We start from the raw sequence: 19,907 nt of genomic DNA, 5'->3' as shown, positions 1-19,907 counted from the left end.
ATTGTGTTTCAAATATACGCAATTTCACTTGAACACGCGGTGCCTTGGAACATAACCACTGCATAAATTGGGTGTTACTTGTGCCCATAGTTATGACCACAGCTAAATAATGATGGCGGTGCTTGATTGTGCAAACACTTCGTGAAAGACTTAAGGCCATTGAAGTTGTAACAGTGACAGCCAAATGGTTGTGAACACAGGAACCAAGAGAACTGGACACTGGGGCAACGATGTTCCTATAGTAGTGTCTAAATTTCAAGGGAAATGATAGCACTGAGTGAAAGTCTGTGAAACCGTGGTGCACATTTGCACGTGTGGGTGCGTCCATACTGTGTGAGAAAAGAAAACCACTAACCCACTAACAAGCACTGTGGGTGTGCTGATAACAGCTGCCTAAGGCAGTCTCCATTTATTTTACTTTTATCCTATGAAAACATGCTTATGGGACAGCAAATGTCTACAGGTGTGTCCATTTCGTTTATTCAAATACCCTTCGGTGCTTATGGAGACTTCTGTGGGCAAAATACTCTTCTGTTGTGAGGCAGAGGTTTTGCACAAGGGCTCATAGCTGAGGCAAGATTTGCATGAGCTAGCTCTGGCCCCAATTACATGCATCCTCATGTTACACCAGCAGTCTTATGCACAGAGTTGTGATTTCTGCAGCCGTGTGTTAACCGGGGCATTGCAATATATCACCTGGTTTTTAATACTTCAGAAGCCGTTGCCGACGGAAACCAAAATGGCGGCCCTTTGTTTTGCTAGTCCTATTCTTACCCGCTCATCCATTGGCACCTTGACTGCTTCATCCTGGCTGTCCTCAGGCACTGGAACTCGAGCGACTGAGAGACCGTTGAGCGCTGCCAACATCAAGGGCCTCTTCTGGGCCTCCAGGCCTGCCATCTTCTGTTTCTCTAGATACTTTTGGCAAGAAAAGGCATGCTTTCATCTCGGGGTGATTAGAAATAATGCCAGCAGAATGTTGGAATGCCTTTTTAATCTCCCACAAAATCTACAACTCCGGCCGAGGAGTGCAGATGACGGCCATTAGCAGAGCAAATCCAAATGCGTCTCCTAAACTTCCTATTATTTCCCCGGGGGGCCTGTTCCAACATGAGTGCAGAGCTTTAATTTCAAAGGAACAGTCCCACGATACAGGGGACCTGCTATCAAAAACAGGCGTCTCTCTCTCTCTCCCCCTCCCGCCCCCCTTGCGTGCTGTGTGCTGTGTGTGTAAATGTTAGGCACAGAGTGAGCTGCATCAGGCAAGCCAAACAAACCACAAAGATGAAACATAAGCCCAGACTGGTGGCGGATTTTTAAACAGCATTGTTACATTGAAATTAGTACAATGGGCTCTGTTGAGCGAAAAGTGAATAAATGCAGATCCAACGCCCACCCCACCTCCAATTCAAGAAAAGGCCAATTGGAAATGCTCTGTTGCCACCAGGTAGAGGCGTTGTGGAAGGAGGCGAAATTGTGACACGTAAAACGAGAACGTTTCTAAGCTCTGAAATGAGTTAAATTAATCTTTTGTGTGTGTTTTTTTCCCCTGCCTCTAAATTTACTTCCAAATGTGGGTTCAACATTCAGAAGCGCCATCAATTCTCCTAAAACTAAGGGCGAACAAAGCACTTTCTCGACCTGCATCCCGTTTTAATTGCTGTGTTCTGCCAACCTAGCAGTTTGAAAGCATGTCAAAGTGCAAGTAGATAAATAGGAACCACTCTGGCGGGAAGGTAAAGGGCGTTTCCGTGTGCTGCTCTGGTTTGCCAGAAGCGGCTTAGTCATGATAGACACATGACCTGGAGGCCATACGCCGACTCCCTCGGCCAATAAAGCAAGATGAGCGCCGCAACCCCAGAGTCGTCCGCGACTGGACCTAATGGTCAGGGGTCCCTTTACCTTTTTAAACAGGACTGTTTTACTGCATATTTTAATTATGGGGTTTTTTTTTTTCAAAACAAAAAACGAACACGCTTGTGCAATTGCTTTTTATACTTGTAAACCACTTAGAAGCTGGTTTCAGCATTTAGCAGCATATTAATTTGTTATTCTTAATAAAAATAATAAATTGTTATTTCCATTGCCTTCCCTCTGAATGAATGGACTCTTCTGTGACCTTTTTAATGGCAAGGGGCACTGCCAATCAGGGAGCACCCAGCGGTGGCTCCACCCATAGTATGTCCTCTGCCAGTCACAGCACCTGAGATGGTTGATATCGGGGAAGGCGCTCTGCAATCGCTCAGTGGGGCTAAGGAATAGTTGCAAGTCAAATCCAGGTGTTTCCAGGAAAGCTGCTCTTATGCCACTCCCCAAACCTTATCACCTCATCATCCTCTGTAGTTGGCAGTAGCGTATAACTTGGGTATTTCCAGATCTGTAAGAGGCAATGCATTTCTGTCTACCGTGTTTCTCATATTATAAGACATGTCTTATATTTATTTTTTCCTCAAAAAAACACACTATGGCTTATTTTCAAGGGATGTCTTATTTTTTTCCTCCTCCTCCTGCTGCGGCCGGCATTGCTGCTGCGCCTATCACTATGTCTTATTTTCGGGGTATGGCTTATATTCCTTGAATGCTAAAAATCCTGCTATGGCTTATTTTATGGGTATGTCTTAAAATATGAGAAACAGGGTAGTTGCTTCTGGCTGACCTGGAAACTGCATAAACTAAGGAATTATGCTCTTGGGAGGGGTTGTGGAAGAAAACCTTGCCCTAAAATGAGCCTTGAATTAATGTTCTTCAGTGTGGGTAGCTTTTGATGGGGGGGGGGAGAGATTGGAGGGGTGATGATGACTTCAGCTATTTTGTATTTTTGTCTGTAGTGTACTTGATGAAAGCTTTCAGGCCTCCTTCTGCTCCAGCCTCTCATTCAGGACAATGGAGTGTGTTAGGCTGAAACAAATGGGAGTTAAAAAGTCCTTCAGGATGGCTGAATCAATCCTGTCTTTGTTTGGAAAGCCTCCTTACAAAATTACTTGTTCTGCCTCTAACTGTATTTGACAGAGGCTGAGTTCTGACATAAACTGAGCCATGGTTTGCTTTAATAGCTGGTTTTATTATTCTTTCAATGAACCATCATTTAAACCAGGGGTCCCCAAACTAAGGCCCGGGGACCGGATGCGGCCCAATCACCTTCTCAATCCGGCCCCCGGACGGTCTGGGAATCAGCATGTTTTTACATGAGTAGAATGTGTCCTTTTATTTAAAATGCATCTCTGGGTTATTTGTGGGGCCTGCCTGCTGTTTTTACATAAATGGAATGTGTGCTTTTATTTAAAACTAGTGGAATTCAGCCCGTTTAAAAACGGGCGCTAGAACGCTGCTGTCGTGCAGCGCCAGCATGGGACGGAGCTTCGGAGGTCTCCGAAGCCCCGTCTCATGCGGGAGGTGCGCAGCGAGGCGGCGGGGGGGGGGGAGAGAAGCACTTCTCCCCCCCCGCCGCGCACCTGCCGCATGAGACGGGGCTTCAGAGACCTTCTCCGAAACTCCGTCCCATGCCGGCGCTGCGTGCCGAGGCGGCGGGGGGGAGGAGCGCTTCTCCCCCCCCCCGCCGCCTCGCCGGGCACCTCCCGCATGAGACGGGGCTTCGGAGAAGGTCTCCGAAGCCCCGTCCCATGTCGGCGCTGCGTGGTGAGGCGGCGGGGGGGAGGAGCGCTTCTCCCCCCCGCCGCCTCGCCGCACACCTCCCGCATGAGACGGGGCTTCGGAGAAGGTCTCCGAAGCCCCGTCCCATGTCGGCGCTGCGTGGTGAGGCGGCGGGGGGGGGAGGAGCGCTTCTCCTCCCCCCCCCCGCCACCTCGCCGCGCACGCCAAGCCAGTCCCCGAGCCGAAGTGCGGCGCGGCGGGTGCTTTTCGCTGTTTGCCTCCCCCTTCGCTCCGGGAAGGCAAACGGCGAAAAGCCCCCGCCGCACCGCACTTCGGCTCGGGGACTGGCTTGGCGGCGGCGGGAAAAAGGGGAGGAATTCCTCCACTTCTTCCCGCCGCCGCCAAGCTAAAGCCAGCTTCCCTCGGCGCCCGCTGCCGCTTCGGCTTCCTCGGGGAAGCAAGCAGGCGGGCTGTCTGCCTGCTTGTGTTCGCCGAGGAAGCGCCGTCCCATGCCGGCGGTGCGCAGCAAGGCTGCAGGGGGGGAGCGCTTCTTTCCCCCGCCGCCTCCAGCATGAGACTGGGCTTCGGAGCGGCGGTTGGCGGAGCGGCGGTTGGCCGTTGTCCCTCCGTCCAATCCCTGTGTCCCTGGGGCACATGCGCAGTACCCCAGGGACACACGGGACAACTGGACGCAGGGACAACTTGGACATTATTATATAGGATGCATCTCTGGGTTATTTGTGGGGCATAGGAATTTGTTCATTTTTTTTTCAAAATATAGTCCGGCCCCCCACAAGGTCTGAGGGACAGTGGACCGGCCCCCTGCTGAAAAAGTTTGCTGACCCCTGATTTAAACTAACCACAGTTTGTCCTTTTTGGATACAATGGTAAGTTCTGGTCAGTGAAAAACTGTAAAGGTGTTTCTATTTCCTCCTTGCAGTTGTGTATAGAGGAGAGAGGAGAGGAGGAACATGCAAGCCCAAGGTCCACATCTGCTCATTCACATAATACTGAACTATGGTTTAGCATCACTCCTGAAACAGGACCAGTGGCTGAACCCAAGTATGCTCACAAACAATGGTTTGCTTGGAGCTGAAAAACCAGGGTCAAGAACCAAAGTTTGAAGCTGGTTTGCAAACAAATAATTTGTGCTAATTCTGGTTTGTGGTTGAAGTCACAGACTACTGACAAACCACAGCTACGATCTCAAGAGGCTTCTGCACCATGGAGCTGGGATGAAACTGAGTTCTGAGTGGGTGGGAAATGAAAGCAGGCAAGCAGCTCCAAACCATGGCTGCCTTTTGTATATTTGGAACCTCAAACTATGGCATAGCTTAATTATGGCTGGCACAGTGCCTGAATCTGAGTCATTACATGTGAAGTTCTTCTACCTTAGAGGCATGATTAGGAGCTCTGAACCCAGCATGGCAGAACAAGAAGAAGGTCTGTAACAGAGTCAAGTGCTGTGAACAGCACTTCGAGAATCTCAGCATCATTCTTCAAATTAAGTTTCTAGCCAGTATGATTACAATCTCAACTTTTACTACAGCTACATTCTTGAGCTGACTTCTTGACAGCCAACACGATTAAAGAAAGGCATTGACTTTACCTCTCCTTCTCAGACTGTCTAGCTCTGTTTCCAAACTTGGGTCCCCAGCTGTTTTTGGACTACAATTCCCATCGTTCTTGACCACTGGTCCTGCTAGCTAGGGATGATGGGAGTTGTAGTCCAAAAACAGCTGGAGACCCAAGTTTGGGAAACACTGGTCTAGTCTTTCAATGGCTCTGCAAAACTTTTTTAAATTTTAAATCTATTGTAGCAGTTTGATTCAGAGATTCCACTCCACCCCATCTGTGTCCTAACTGAAAATATACTTACCCTCATCTCTCTTTCTATGATACTGTCTTCAATCGAAAACATTTCCGACACAGGCCTCTCCTTCACTGGCTCTTTCTTGACTCTTTCCTTTACACTTGTGAGGTCCGGTTCGGAGATGGATGGGCCAAGTGAGGACCCATTGACTGATGCCTGATCAGTTCGAGATATGCTGATGGCTTTCGCAGGACCCGGCCTGAAAGCCCTGGCTCGAGAGGCGGCCAGCAAAACGTTCGCCTGCTCATTCCGGAGGGCTCCGTTGCTGACGCTTTTCCTGGGGCCCGGATACTCAGGGGGAGGCTTGTTTGGTATCCTAGCCAAGGCAGCCTGCAGCTGAGCGCTGTACTCCACGTTTTCATGGAGCGCCGCCATGGAAGGCACCGATTCCGAAGGTTCTTCGTCCTCTTCGCTTTCGCTGCTGTGTATCAGCATTGTGGCGTCCGAGAAGGTCTTCTTGTGGTGGTAGTGAGGGAGCTGCTGGACCTCATGAGCCCTGGGCACCACTTCCTCTGGTTGCACCTGCTCGCGCAATGTGTTCCTGCGTGGCAGGGGGGCGTTGAGGCTCTTCAAAGCCATCGCCTCTATGCCACGCACCATGTTGCTGATCACTTCCAAGCTGTGGCGCTTGTTGACGGCCGCGTGGTGCTTGACTGCCATAAGGGGCTCACTAACTTCCTGGAGAGACTGGTGGACCACCGGGGAGCTGTCCTCTTGGAAGGTCTTTACCAGAAGCTGCACCTTGCGAGTGACCAGGTCGGGGCTGCTACCGCTGACATACTTGTGGCGGTGACTCGCGAGGTCGGGTGTGCTGGTAGCTGGGCGGGGGCGCGGATATGGCGGCGGCGGCCTGAAAAGGTAGTTTTTTAAGATGTGCGCCGTGCCGCATCTCTGGTTGTTGGGGACTTGCATGTTGGCCAGTTCCGGGGTGCTAACGGTGTGGGAAATGGAACTGGCTGCTGCTTTCGTCTGCGCAGCGTTGATGGGGTTCACTTGCTCAGATGGCGCGGCGTGCTTTTTGTAAGTGCCCTGAGGCCCGTACGTAATGGCGTAAGGAGGCCTCTCCCGGATCTCCGGTTGACTGTACACAAGGTCTTTGGGTTGGTTGTATGCATGGGTGTTCCCAATGTTGAGGTTCCTCAAGGACTGGCTCTGGCTGTCCGGGTGGACAACTCCCCTCTTCATCTGCCTCATGACCGTCTCGTAGTCTGGCGTCGGCCTATAGGAAGGCACGATGATTGCGCTGTGCCTATGGCTCGGGATGTAGTCCGCTCTCATTATGTCGCTCCCAGGGATGCTGAGGTTGGAGGACACCGGAGAAGCCTGGATGAAGTTCTGCGAGTGGTTGAGAGAGTTCATGCTCTGGGCGCTGCACACGCTGCCGTTGGGAACGTTGCCGTTCAAGTAGCTGAAGTCCATCGCGCACCTGTCCAAGCTGCTCTGAGATCTACAGTAAAACATATCTTCGTTTCCATGAAAAATGCTGTCTGTGGGCAGGAGAAAGCGAGAAACGAAGGAGAAACATCATGAGCAAACAGGCTAAGGACAGTGGAGTAAGGGATAAGAGAACGTAAGCCGGGTCTTTTGGACTAGCAAACTGTTCTGACACTGGCCAGCTAGTGGGTAGCCTGCAAACAGGAATAAAGTGGCACTCTGCCCACCTGCGATTCCCAGCAAGTGGTATTCAGAGGCATATTGGGTCTGAAAGTGGAGCCAGAATATTGCCATCATGGCCTTCCAAGAGAGAGGGCCTTCCAAAACTCTGATGACTACATCGCCGTCCTGCCTGCACAAGCTGGGTCTCCCCACTGCTAGCTATGGAGCCCAAGGCACTCGTGGAACCGGCCATAGTCAGGAAGAAGAATGTGACCAGCAGGGATAGAGCTACGGATCACTTCCTCTTCCGTTAAGAAAATGCCAATGTTGTCGCAAGCCAGCACACTCTTGCAGACAAATGACTCCTAATGTGCACACGGATTGCCCATCCCTGCAAAACACAGGGAGACATCCCTCCCAACACAGGAGACTTTCTATAGGCACAGCTCTCCAGATGTGTGAAGCAAACTGTCTCACCTCCTGCTCCACCACCTTGTTCATGTAAATAGGAAGCCTGCTTGCTCATCTTAACACACATGGCGCTGGATTAGGGGCACTCAGCCATATTACTGTAATACTTGAGTGTATTGAAATTTGCTGGCGGGGAGAGGATGCAAAACAGAACAAACACTCTTTTCCAAAATCAGCAAAACAGTGGGGTAGAATTAGAAGCTCTCGGCCTCTAGAGCAGGCAGAAATGACAGTGCAGAAATAGTAATGATCGGGGATGGTCTCGCCCCTAATCCACCTTCTCCTGCCAGACTCCTGCCATTTAAAAATATACTCTCTCTCTCTCTCTGCAGCTTTGGATTTTGACACAATGAGAGAAGTGCCGGGGGGGGGGGAGAGAAATCCACTCCTATTTGTTGAAAGGTGTGGTATTTTTTCCTGACCATTAAGCCAAAGCTTGGTGGGATAGCACATACCGCTTAAACAGGGGGCCGTTTCGGCACAGTAGCCAAGAGATTCAACTGCTAACCAGTTTCAATCTCACGCCTGCCACAAGCCAAGTTGCTGGCCTTAGGGCAGGCATGGGGAACTTTTGGCCCTACAGATGTTGCTGAACTACAATTCCCATCAGCATGGCCGATGACAGGGGATGTAGTTTGGAGCAATATTCGGAGAGCCAAGGGTTCTTCACACCAGCTTTACGGCAAGGCACTGTCTCTTGTCCTCTTCTCTTTCTTGCGGATGTGTAACCATATTGTCCTACCCTACAGTTCTATTACGCAGGTAAGTGGGATCAAGTTTGTGAAGTGCTTTGAAAAATCTAGGCGCACTATACGTGAACAAGTGGAATGTGTAACAAAATGTTGCAGCATGGAATGCTTCTGTTTAAGGTTCCAGACACTCTTTGCCCCCTCCCTTCCCCATTCCATTTCTTCTCCTCTCTACTCCCAGCAGCAGCTTGTCAGCATGACCAGCACTTGACGACTTAATAGCCCTATCAATGTATTACAGTGGTAGCTCGACATCTGAACGATTCGACTTCCGAAGTCGACAACCCCGGAAGTCTTTTCGCCGCGCACGCCCCGCGCACACGTTCTACACCTGCGCAAAGTGGCGCACACAGTCAGCGCATGCGCAGAAACGCAAAATGACGCTTCGCGCATGCGCAGAAGCAGTGCTTCAACAAACGAATACTTTGACTTACGAAGACGGCCGCGGAACGGATCGTCTTCGTAAGTCAAGGTACCACTGTATTTACTATTGCTGTTGTTGTTTTTCGTCATAATATTTGTGATAAATACCTTGTGAATTGTGAGTTTCCGTGTAGTGCTCTCCACACTGGACATGCATAGGTGGCATAATAAATGGGTGTTGCCTTGGCTAAAATGCAAAAAGGAAAAAAAATGCAGTTTGACACAGAGTTATAGGAAACAGTCTTCTCATGAATCAGAATCCTTGGTCCAGCTAGGTCAATATTGTCTACACTGACTGGCAGCGGCTTCCCAGGTTTCAGGCAGGGAAACTCTCCAAGCCATAGCTGGAGGTGCCATTGATTATACCTCGGGCAAGCTCAACAACTGAGTTATGGCCCTTCCCCAAATATTCAACCCCCCCCTCCCCAGAAAACATTTAATGGTAGAAGGAGTCTTGTACTGACTTTTCAAGTAATCTTTCCACAAAACACTGCTCTACTATAACTATACTATAAATTTCTGTGGTTATAAAAAGAGCTCTAGATTTCTCTCCCCCCCCCCCTAGGTGCTTAGTGTTTAGCTCGTCACTTATCCCAAGATATTTACCAAGGATGATCGACTCCAGGTGGGCCGCCGCCTAATAGGAGGAGGAGAATTTGATTGTCTGTGGGAGGAAAAAAATGAAGGGGGATTTTAAAAATAAACGTCATTTTGAATAAGAATGTACACATCATACTGTTAACGTCCGGTGTTTCGTATGCGTGGTATTGGGGAGAATCTGGAAGGAGGCACCCCAGAAATATGTCCTGTGACAGGAACTATGAATAAATGATATTGGCAAAATACCAACTATGCGAAAGGCTTAAATGAGAGGCCTTTGGGTAAGCCAGTGGGGGTAAGCTTAGGACGTGTAAACAAATTATCCTGAAAACGCAAGGAGGGGAGGAGTGAAAGGGAAAGAACTAAAGCAAATTGAGAAATGAGGACAGGGAACACAAGATAGTTCAACGTGGTTTAGGCAAGGAAGAAAACAAGAATCTGGGAGCATAGCAAGTCACTCAAGAGGCAATGCACACACACAAGGCCGAGAGAGGAAATATTAAATAAGTGCTGGACATGATGCTAGAATAGCAGGATGCATGGCAGGATAACTTAACGAGAAATTATGCTAGAATGGAGGAAGAGAGCAAATGAAAGAGAAAAGCACTCGCAAGACAGAGCAGGAGTAAAGTGCTTACGTGTAGAGAAGAAAGGTGGAATTTCTCCTCTTACAGTTTCTGATCTGGTGAATGACGTTATGTGCAATTAGAAAATAAGACACACAAGAAGAAATGCGAACAACAGAGCCATTTTTTAAAAAAGCACTAGAGGGGAAAAAGGTTTTCAGCTAGCAATCACAGGCCTCGAATACCCTTCTAAGAGAATGATTAAACCCGTGTCTTATTTTATTGATTTTTGAAGGCATCGCCCATGCCTTAGGCAAGGCCGCAAAGGCAGTCAACCACAACCAAAATGGAAATACAGCATAAAACACACAAAAAATGGAAGAAGATGAGAGGTACCAAATGATATGACCTGGCAACCAGTAAGTGGAAGCAGGGCAAAGCCATCTTGCAGCCACCATGAAGATGTATAAATGGCAAAAGAAGGGGCAGGGAATGGCAGCCCAGAGAATTTTCTCTGTGACAGCTCCTAAATTGTGGAACTCCCTCCTCACAGAGGCCCATCTAGCAACATCGTTATATGGATTCCATTGAATGCTGGAGACATAGCTTTTGGCCTTGGACTTTGGCAGTTCAGGTATTTTCGTGGGACATGCCTCTTTGGTATTTTTTGAACTATAATGCACTGCCGTTGCTTGGAATTGACTCCCACCCTGTGATTGCTATCTGAGGCCCTTCTCTGTGCGCTTCCTCCACGGGAAGTTCAGAGGGCAGCAACACAAGAATGGGGCTTTTCATTAGTAGCTCCCCACTTGTGGAATGCTCTCCTCAGGGAGGCTTGCCTGGCACCTTCTTTGTCTAGTTTTCACAAGGCAAACATTTTCCTTTTCGCTTGGGCTTTTTGGTTCTTAGCATGAAGGCTTTTAAAGAAGAAGAGTTTGGATTTGATATCCCGCTTCATCACTACCCGAAGGAGTCTCAAAGCAGCTAACAATCTCCTTTTCCCTTCCTCCCCCACAACAAACACTCTGTAAGGTGAGTGGGGCTGAGAGACTTCAGAGAAGTGTGACTAGCCCAAGGTCACCCAGCAGCTGCATGTGGAGGAGCGGAGACGCGAACCCGGTTCCCTAGATTACGAGTCTACCGCTCTTAACCACTACACCACACTGGCTGTACAGTGTACAGTAAAGTACAGTGGACCTTCCGGATACGAATTTCATTTGTTTCGGGGGTCCGTGCGCACCCCGACAATTTTGTAAGAAGAGGCGCCGTTTCTGTGCACGTGCGAGGTGCACAGAGCGCTTCTGAACATGCGCGCATGGCACACTTGTATACACTTCTGGGTTTGCCGCGTTCGCAACCCGGAAGTTACGTTACCTGAAGGTAACATGACCCAAGGGTCCACTGTATTTGTGTCCTCTTTTGGTGGATGCATGATCTGCTAGACCTGTCTTTTAGGTTTTCATTTATACGGTTTTTTTTGCAAATGGTGTTACTATTTCTGCTGAGTTTGCACACTGCTCTGAGTTATTTTTATAAGTAAAGTAACTAAATAATAATAACAATAGCAATAGCAATAATAATAGCTTAGCTTGTTTTTATAAACTGTTTTTCCTTCTTTTAATTGTACGATCATATGGCTATAAACAACCCTGGGTGACACATGGAGATCTGCACATTGTCACAATGCATCCCTAATTATAAGATTATAATTATATTTTCTTTCTTATATTATAAGATTATTGTGTAATCTTAGAAGGTTGGATAATCTTAGTACGGCCGTGGCTGTGACAATCACAAATGGGTCCCTGCACTTCTGAATATGCCACTAGACCACTGGCAGCCTGTGCTATTGCCCACTTCTGGGTGGACGTTTGTGACGATCCTCCCTTCTCTATTACTAACAGTGTGCTGAAGGAATTCAGTTATTGTTCAAACAACCTACTATTCCTTCTTTCTCCCAAATAAACTCCCTGTTTTTATATGGGTTTGCTAGTACATAGAGTACAGTTCCAGCTTTCCAAGTAGCGTGGCTCTGTATCCTTAAAAACTCCAGGCAAATGTTTCAGGAACAATCTTGTGCCCTCAGTAAGGTTTCCCTCTCAACTCAGGTTCACCTCAGCAGCTGTTGCCTCAGCACTTTAGCCTCTGCAAGGCACTCTTTTCCCTCCACTTGCCTCCTCTGTGCGTGACTTTGAGATGCAAACTATCCACCTGCTCCTCAGGCTCAGTTTTTATCTCCCCTCTTCAGTCACCACCCTATTGAGTTTAGATACGTTGCTGGAATAAGGAGGAACATCCAATTTGACACAACATAGATGAAAGCTTTATTTTAACTGGAGAACATGTATATTTCGTTATGGTTTCATTTGTTTAAACTCTTAGTTCATCATCTTCTTTTCATATAACACAGACTTGTTAATACAGCTCCTGCATCCCTCTCTAACACTCTACTCCCCACAACTGTCAACTCCCAACTGCCATTTAGAATGCCATCAAGCTCCGCCTCCCAAGGAACACCTGCCTATACTGGGAGTGATAGATTAACCCATGATGAACTGGAATTATCATCAGGCACTATTCCGCCGCAACGTTCCTGCACCTAGGAGAGGGTTGGTCTCCACAGTTTCCCAAGGTCCTTTTTAACTCTCCCATTGCAACCAGTGTGTTTCGGATTGCGGCTACCCTTTCATCCTAAAATGAGCCTCTAAGTTTACAATCGAGAAAGCATTTGTGCAGGCCTTTCCTTGGATTTCTGAACCAGAGCAATTTTTCTCTTTGCTGTGTCTCTGCAGGTGAGGGTGGGGGAGAAGGCAGGTGGGGAACAAATAAGAAAAACGGCCTCCAAAAGCCTGAACCGAAATGAGGTCGCTTCACATTTCACAAGCAGAAGCCAGAACTGGGAAAGGGGAAAGTACTCACTCTGTGCAGATGTTGTTTTGCTTGTAAAACTTGTGCTTTGCAGCAAACAGCCGTGAAATATACTTGGCATTTTCAAGGTCGTCCTTTAAAAAGTTGAAAGGGTGGAGGGGGGCAGGGAGACAAGGGAATGCAGGAAAAGCACTTAATTACACTGTGACTAGCATAGCAAAGGGTTATGTAACGGTTAACGCGCTCCTCTAAAATGTTCAGTAGGAATAATGCTTTGCTCAGAAACACACATGCACAAATGCCAGCATCCATGTCATAGGGATGCTGGTGCTAATGCAACAGAAATGCTAATGCAAACTAGTCACACCATTGGTGCCCAGAGGAGAGCAGTCCAATGGTGAAATGGTGCTAATGACAAGTGTCAAACCTAAGGCTTCAAGCCCTGTTTCCTGAAAGCATCTGGCTTGACATGGTGCAAAGCAAGAGGCTGAACTACAGCCACCAATGGTTTGATCCAGCAAGGCTTTTCTCGTGAGAAATCAAATGGAGTTTCTTTTAAAAGACCAAGATCTGATTTACAGGAGGTTAAAGAGAAGCACCAGGGCACAGCAATGAAGTTCCCAAGGCATTTGGCTGCCCACTGGTAAAAAATAAAATAAAAAAATGACTAGATGGATTCTGGACTCAGCCTGCAAGGCAGTTCTTTTGTTGCTACAAAACTGGATAATACTGGTGGCTAACAATTAGGGTTGTGCACAGCCCCCTTGACCCAATCCAGAACCCTGGATTATTACTGTATTATTTTATTTATTTATTAAATTTCTTTACCGCCCTTCATCCGACGATCACAGGACAGTTTCCAATATGAAAACACAAAAAGACATACCATAATAACAAATACCCCTCCCCCCCGGTTTAAAAGGCCATAGATCAAGTTGAACCACCTTGGATTGCCCCCGAATCAATCTGTGGCTGGAGTTCATGTTCAATTATGGTTGGGAGGAGGGGCGGAGGAAGAAGCAGAGACTCCCCCCGAACAGAGAGCAGGAAGGTTCAATCCTGCTGGGTGCTTCTTTGCAATCGCATTCCGTATGGGAAAGAGGCTTGGAAAAGTAGCGCAGCTTTGCAGGATCAAATCTTCCACTCATCAGCTGGTGAGCGAAGTTTTCAATCTGTTTTGCCGACATGTTCCCTGTTGAGAACACACCAGTGAAGCAGACCCCTGCAGCTTTGCCATCTGATGTGCTACCCCTCCTGACAGCCTCGGATCACTCTGGGCAGCCAGACTTGATCCAAGGCTGCTTCAACCTAACTTTGCCCAAGCCCTGTGTCGGCCAGGCTTCAGCTGAATCCAGTGCACAGCCCTACTAACAACCTCAGTTATCATTCACTGCAATCCCTTTCCAAGCTCCTGGGGTGGGGTTGATCTCACGGAAGTTAGGCTAGCACGCTGGGAAACCGCCTGTAAGAATCCATCACATTTAAAAGGTATACAATGAAGATCCTGTGGTTGGAAGGGGGGGGAGCCCTGAAGGCTTATCTTTTAATGCTTTGCTTACTGTATGAAAGAGCACAGTTTCTTCTTTGTTGAGCAGTTCCACAGCAATGGAAGACTTGTTGTGTGTTATATTCCCGATATCATTCCACCTGCGGAGAGGCAAGTTTGCTGAAACGGACATGCCATTGCGAAACAGCCAGAGTTGACATGATTCTTTCAGTACAAGGAGAATGTTCAGTAACTGTTTGGCCCAATCAAGCCTCTCCATGCGTTTAGCTTGTGAAAATTATTATCAATGACCTGGCTGCATGTACAGAGTAATCACCTAAGCAGCAAATGTAAATGTGTCTTTACCTCCAACCAATTCATGTTAATGGTTCTGTGGATGGGAATGCTACGCAGCCAGTGTGTGGGATGAGGACCTTAGGAGACCAGGGTTCAAGTCTCCATCAGCCACAAAGCTTCCCTTGTAACCCTGGCCTGACTAACCTCCTAGGAGAGGGAGAATCACCTGTACTCCTTTGAACTCTTTAGAGCAGGCATCCCCAAACTGCGGCCCTCCAGATGTTTTGGCCTACAACTCCCATGATCCCTAGCTAACAGGACCAGTGGTCGGGGAAGATGGGAATTGTAGTCCAAAACATCTGGAGGGCCGAAGTTTGGGGGTGCCTGCTTTAGAGGAAACCTGGTATATAAATGTAACCATGAATAAATCGATAAAATAAAACACCTTGTTTTAGAAGGGGAAACAGCTGAAACACAAATGGATGTGTTGCATTTATTTATCACTTTGGGGAAAAATCTCCCTTTTTTGTGCAAACTCATGACCTATAATGAAATACAAACAGGGCTATATCCAACCCTGCTGTTCTGCTAGAGCGGTGAACTAGTCCCACTTAGAACAAATGAGAAATATGAGCAGCTCTCAGCCATCACCAAAGGTTTCCCCATATTTATATATATTTCAAGCTAACAAAAAAAGAACAAATAGGAGGAGCCAGTTGGTGTCATCAAAGTAGGGCATTCCATAATGTCTGTGCCACAACTGAAATGGCCCTATGCTGGACCGGAGTTTATGAAGGCTCCAGAACAGAACCTCAAACTAGGTTTGAGAGCCTCTGGAACAGTGTGGGTGGTAGTACTGGGAACAGAAGCCAGGCAGAGGAACTGGCAAAAGAAATCCTCCCTCTCCATTTCAGTGGAATCTCTTTTGTCAGTGGGATCCCATCATTGGATGAAATTGAATATAATTGGGTTGGATCCAGTTTTCACCCATCTAGCCAAGTTGATCGAAATCAAGCTAGCTTTGGATCAGTCAGACACAAATTTTCCTGATTCAGGTAGGTAGCCATGTTGGTCTGACACAGTAGAAATATATAATAATAATAATAAAATTGTCCAGTAGCACCTTAGAGACCAACTAAGTTTGTTCTTGGTATGAGCTTTCGTGCGCATGCATGCAAACGAAAGCTCATACCAAGAACAAACTTAGTTGGTCTCTAAGGTGCTACTGGACAATTTTATTTATTTATTTTAAATATTTCTACAAAGTTTCCTGATCCTGTATTTACCTGTAGATCACTGTGGGCCTTCCCATTCTGTTCTTGACAAAAATCCCCATGCAGTAGATTCCAAGGTGCATGTCATTTCCTTGATTGTCCTACATGAATAATAATAATAAGTGTAAATAATTAAAAAATGTAAATGTAAATAATAATAAAATAATAATAATAAATGTAAATGTTCAAAATTTAAGAAGCGGAGATCACAATATAAAGCAAAACAAACAACAAAAACAAACAACAACAAAATCCTATTTCTTATCTAGATGCCTTTTGCATCAGATATTTCGGGCTGAACAAACTTCCCATGAGAAGATCTGCACCACTGATGGAACGGACATATATCGCGTATCAAGATTGAATCCACAAGGCCGCTTGCTTCTTTCATATAAAATATTCCAAAGAAATATCATCAGAGGTACAATGGAGCAATATCAGAATCAAGGACCTTGCTGGGGCTTAGGACGAAGCATAATTTGAATAACTTCTAATTGCATTTTTCTCTGGATCCACCAGAGAAGTGTGGAGTTAGCTCTTACAGCAATGCTTACTGCGCCCTATCCAATTTGTGTTTATCTCACTTTGGTGCTTACCAAACACTACAAAAGAGAATGGATTAGAGAATTGATTTGCCGCAGCGCAGAACTTTAAATCTTTTATTTCTGTCAGTTGTCCCAAAGGTTCGACATGGAATACTGCATCAATTTCTGGTTTCCGGTGCAAAAATCATTAACTTTGATGCAGGCTGTCATAAGATTCAGAACACATCGGGAGGAGCCAAATTGTTTATTTCCTTCTGTCCCTTCGGGCGAAACAGACAGTTGTCCGGATTCTTCAAATCAGCTGAAGCTGAGACAAGGGCAGATCTTCAGCTGAGATGTGCCTTAGGGTAGAAATCAGATTGCCCCTGGCAGATAAAGCTACAGAATACCTCCACAAACAATGAATGGGGGTGGGGGTGGAGGCTGACTTTGAAAGCTAAAAGCTGCAACGTTTTGACTTATTCTGCAAGCTGATTGCAAGCTGTTCAGGACGTCTCATATTTTCCTAATACAATAAAAGGCCTCAGTTGGAAATCAAGTTGTAGTTCCTTACCTTCACGGGGAAGCTTTCCTGCCCAAACCCATCTAGTCGTTCTACTTCACTGATGTACAGGAATTCCGCATCCGCTGGAGAGATGCCACTGCAAATCGAGTTAAGAGAAAGACGGCTCAGGATTGCCCAGAGGACCAAAGATTCTAGGTTGAACCCTTGGAATTTGCTAACTTAGAATTATATTTGTTGTTGTTTAGTCGTGTCCGACTCTTCGTGACCCCATGGACCATAGCACGCCAGAATTATATAGGGGCATCCAACATGTAGAAGGCAAGTGTTGTGTCCTCCATATGTTCTTGAACTACATTGCCTATCATCCCTGACTATTTGCCATGCTGGGCGGGGCCGGATCCGATGAGAGTTGGAGTCCAGTGACATCAGGAGAATGGTACATTGGGTGCTGTTATGTACTGAGCTGAATCCTAGAACAATAGGATTCAGAATCAGCGGGAGCTACCCAATCCAACTCCAGGTGGAAGTGAATCCGCAACCTGATTGGCCTGCTGGAGCAGCCAATCAGGCGGCTGGCAGAAGTGAATCTGCTACCTGATTGGCCTGTAGGAGCAGCCAATCAGGCTGCAGGCAGAAGTCAATCCACAATATAATTGGCCCACAGGTGTAGCCCTGAAGTAGCCAATCACGCAAGGCCCATTGTGTAAATAATGTATATAAGCAGATGGTTTTGGGAAAAGAGCCATTCGTCTTCTCTTCTCCTCCTTGATGACTATGAGCTGAATAAAGAGCATGAAATTCACTCTCGACTCCGAATATATTTCAGGTGCCCTTGATAATGATAACATTCAAAGGCCAAAATAGATTGGGCAACCCTCCTGTCCCCCAAACTTAAACCTAGACTATCCAGATCTCATCAAAAACAGTCCAAAGCTGAAAATGAGCAAAGCCAAAGGAAATGTTATAGTCATGCAAAAATGGTACCACCCAGTCACTATCTGTTGCTAGTATTGGCTTCCTACTGGAATTAAGCTATTCTCTCTCAACCTCAGCACCCGCTGTCAGCAATAGATAACAGCCCCAGCCTTCACTACAGGCACAAGCGCATTCTGATGCACGTGTAACATCACAGTGAAATAATTAGCAGGCACGATTTCCTGTATGTAATAGTCAAATCATGCTTCCCCACCCACCTGAGAGTGCCCACCCAAATGCTTCAAGGCTGGCTTGAAAGCAACGGTGTTTCCTCTGTTGATTATCCCCAGCATCTCCTCGTCAGAAGCCCACTGCCTTTGAACTTGCCGGGTCCATTTTGTTACAATGGCTAATAGGCAAGGAAGCCACCTTTTCCCCAAGAGATGACATCCCAGACCGTATCAAAGCCATTGGCCAAAGCAGAAACACAGGTTGCAGGAAATAGCATCGCAGGCTAAACCTACTCCAGAAACAGTTGATAACGAAGGAATGTAAGCTGCCTTATCTGAGCAACACACTGACATTTTTGGGTCTCACCTGTGTTTTGTGTGCACCTTGGCTACTTTGTCAGTCAGCTCCTTCAGGGCTGCTTCGTCTTGGATCCAGTCCTAGAGAGATGGAAATAAAACAATGATCAAGGAGTTGGAGCAACTTTCCTAGAGGCAAAGATTGCCATAATCGGTGCTTTATTCATTTAGAAAAATGGTGAGTAAGTGGGGACATGACATACGGTAGGTGTGTACAGTTATGCATTGTGTAAAGAAAAGTGGGCAAAGACATTGTCCTCCCTCTCGTATAGCAATATAATGTTATAGATTTGGGTGGACCACCCCAACCACAACCACGAACCCTGCAATCTGAGGTGGTAGAGTCCTTCCAGGACTACAACATCATTCTCTTGTGGATGAAAGCTCAACTTGGAAGCTGCACAGCATGAAGCCTACAAACCATCTGGTATAACAGAGACTACTGAGCAAAAGGAAGAAAGAAAAAGTGCTTACAAAGCAAGCACTTTCATAGAATCCATCCAAGCAAAGGGTACAGGTAATTAAACTGACCCATTAAGAACACAGGAAGCTGCCTTATAGCAAGGCACACAATTCCATGCTCTCCCAGGTTTCAGATAGGACTCTTTCCTAGTTCTATTTGGGAACACTGGAAATGGAACCTGGGACTTAAGAGCATAACAAGAGCCCTGCTGGATCAGGCCAAAGACCCATCTAATCTAACGTCCTGTTCTCACAGTAGCCAACCAGGAAGCTATGGGAAGCCCAAGCTCAAGACCTGAGCACAGCAGGAATATCTCCACTTGGGATTTCCAACATACTGCCTCTGACAGAGGAGGGAGAACACAACCATTGTGGCTAGTAGCCAATGGCAGGCATATCCTTCTTTTGCATGCAAACCTATCTTTACCACTGAGCCTCAGATCTTCATCAGAGAGGGGAAATTCCTCTCCAATATAGACATGATCTCCCTTTCAAATGAAAGATACCCTTTTGCGTAGAAAAACATAAAATAATATTGAGAAAAAACAGCTTATTAGCTCCAGAACTAAGTTTATTTCTGCTACGTACTTAGGGTTTTGAGATCAAAAGCTTTGCTGCCAGTTCTGTTTTTTAAAAAAATATGCAATCCAATACATTTGTGATCTCAACAGTTAGGGGGAGAAAGATGTCTACATTGTAAACACGGTTTGCGTGTGGCACAGGTTATCTTTTAAAACCATCCGGTGCAATAGTACAAAATGGAATCTGCTCATAATTTCAAAGTTGAAAAGAAAAAAAGCCATCAAACTCTGAGTGATTATTTTGGAATGCCTCAAGGCTGTGTGTGTATGTATACTTAACCAAACTGCCTTAGTTCTTGCTCACTGGGGGCCTCCCCGTAATATTTGTTCCTGACACTGAAAAATGTGAAAGCAGTAGCGTGCTAATGAAAAATGGCATGCTACGTGCCTGTACACAGCTGCACACCTGCAAGGCGTTCTGTGTACATAACTTTGTTCTTTTCACTGCTGAAGAAACGCCATTTGACACATATTGTAGCTGCACAAGATCAAACACAGTCCGAAGGCAGCAACCTTTC

At 46.7% G+C, this 19,907-nt stretch overlaps 1 protein-coding gene across 3 annotated transcripts in view; it reads right to left on the bottom strand.

Moving 5' to 3' along the window:
• The window catches only part of PTPN14 (protein tyrosine phosphatase non-receptor type 14), a 114,723-nt gene that overhangs the window by 18,740 nt on the left and 76,076 nt on the right, over positions 1–19,907 (bottom strand). For all 3 annotated transcript variants that reach the window (XM_035111317.2, XM_035111318.2, XM_035111319.2), the window contains exons 6-14: positions 18,357–18,427; positions 16,893–16,980; positions 15,807–15,895; positions 14,297–14,384; positions 12,789–12,871; positions 9,310–9,367; positions 8,812–8,890; positions 5,471–6,951; positions 775–918 (exon numbers count right to left, since the gene is read on the bottom strand). In XM_035111317.2, coding sequence (XP_034967208.2) covers positions 775–918; positions 5,471–6,951; positions 8,812–8,890; positions 9,310–9,367; positions 12,789–12,871; positions 14,297–14,384; positions 15,807–15,895; positions 16,893–16,980; positions 18,357–18,427 — 2,181 coding nt within the window. The remainder of the gene's footprint in view (positions 1–774; positions 919–5,470; positions 6,952–8,811; positions 8,891–9,309; positions 9,368–12,788; positions 12,872–14,296; positions 14,385–15,806; positions 15,896–16,892; positions 16,981–18,356; positions 18,428–19,907) is intronic.

Source organism: Zootoca vivipara, chromosome 3 (assembly GCF_963506605.1).
Source record: "Zootoca vivipara chromosome 3, rZooViv1.1, whole genome shotgun sequence".
In the NCBI taxonomy this organism is placed as follows: Eukaryota; Metazoa; Chordata; class Lepidosauria; order Squamata; family Lacertidae; genus Zootoca; species Zootoca vivipara.
This window is presented reverse-complemented; position numbering and strand designations above follow the sequence as displayed.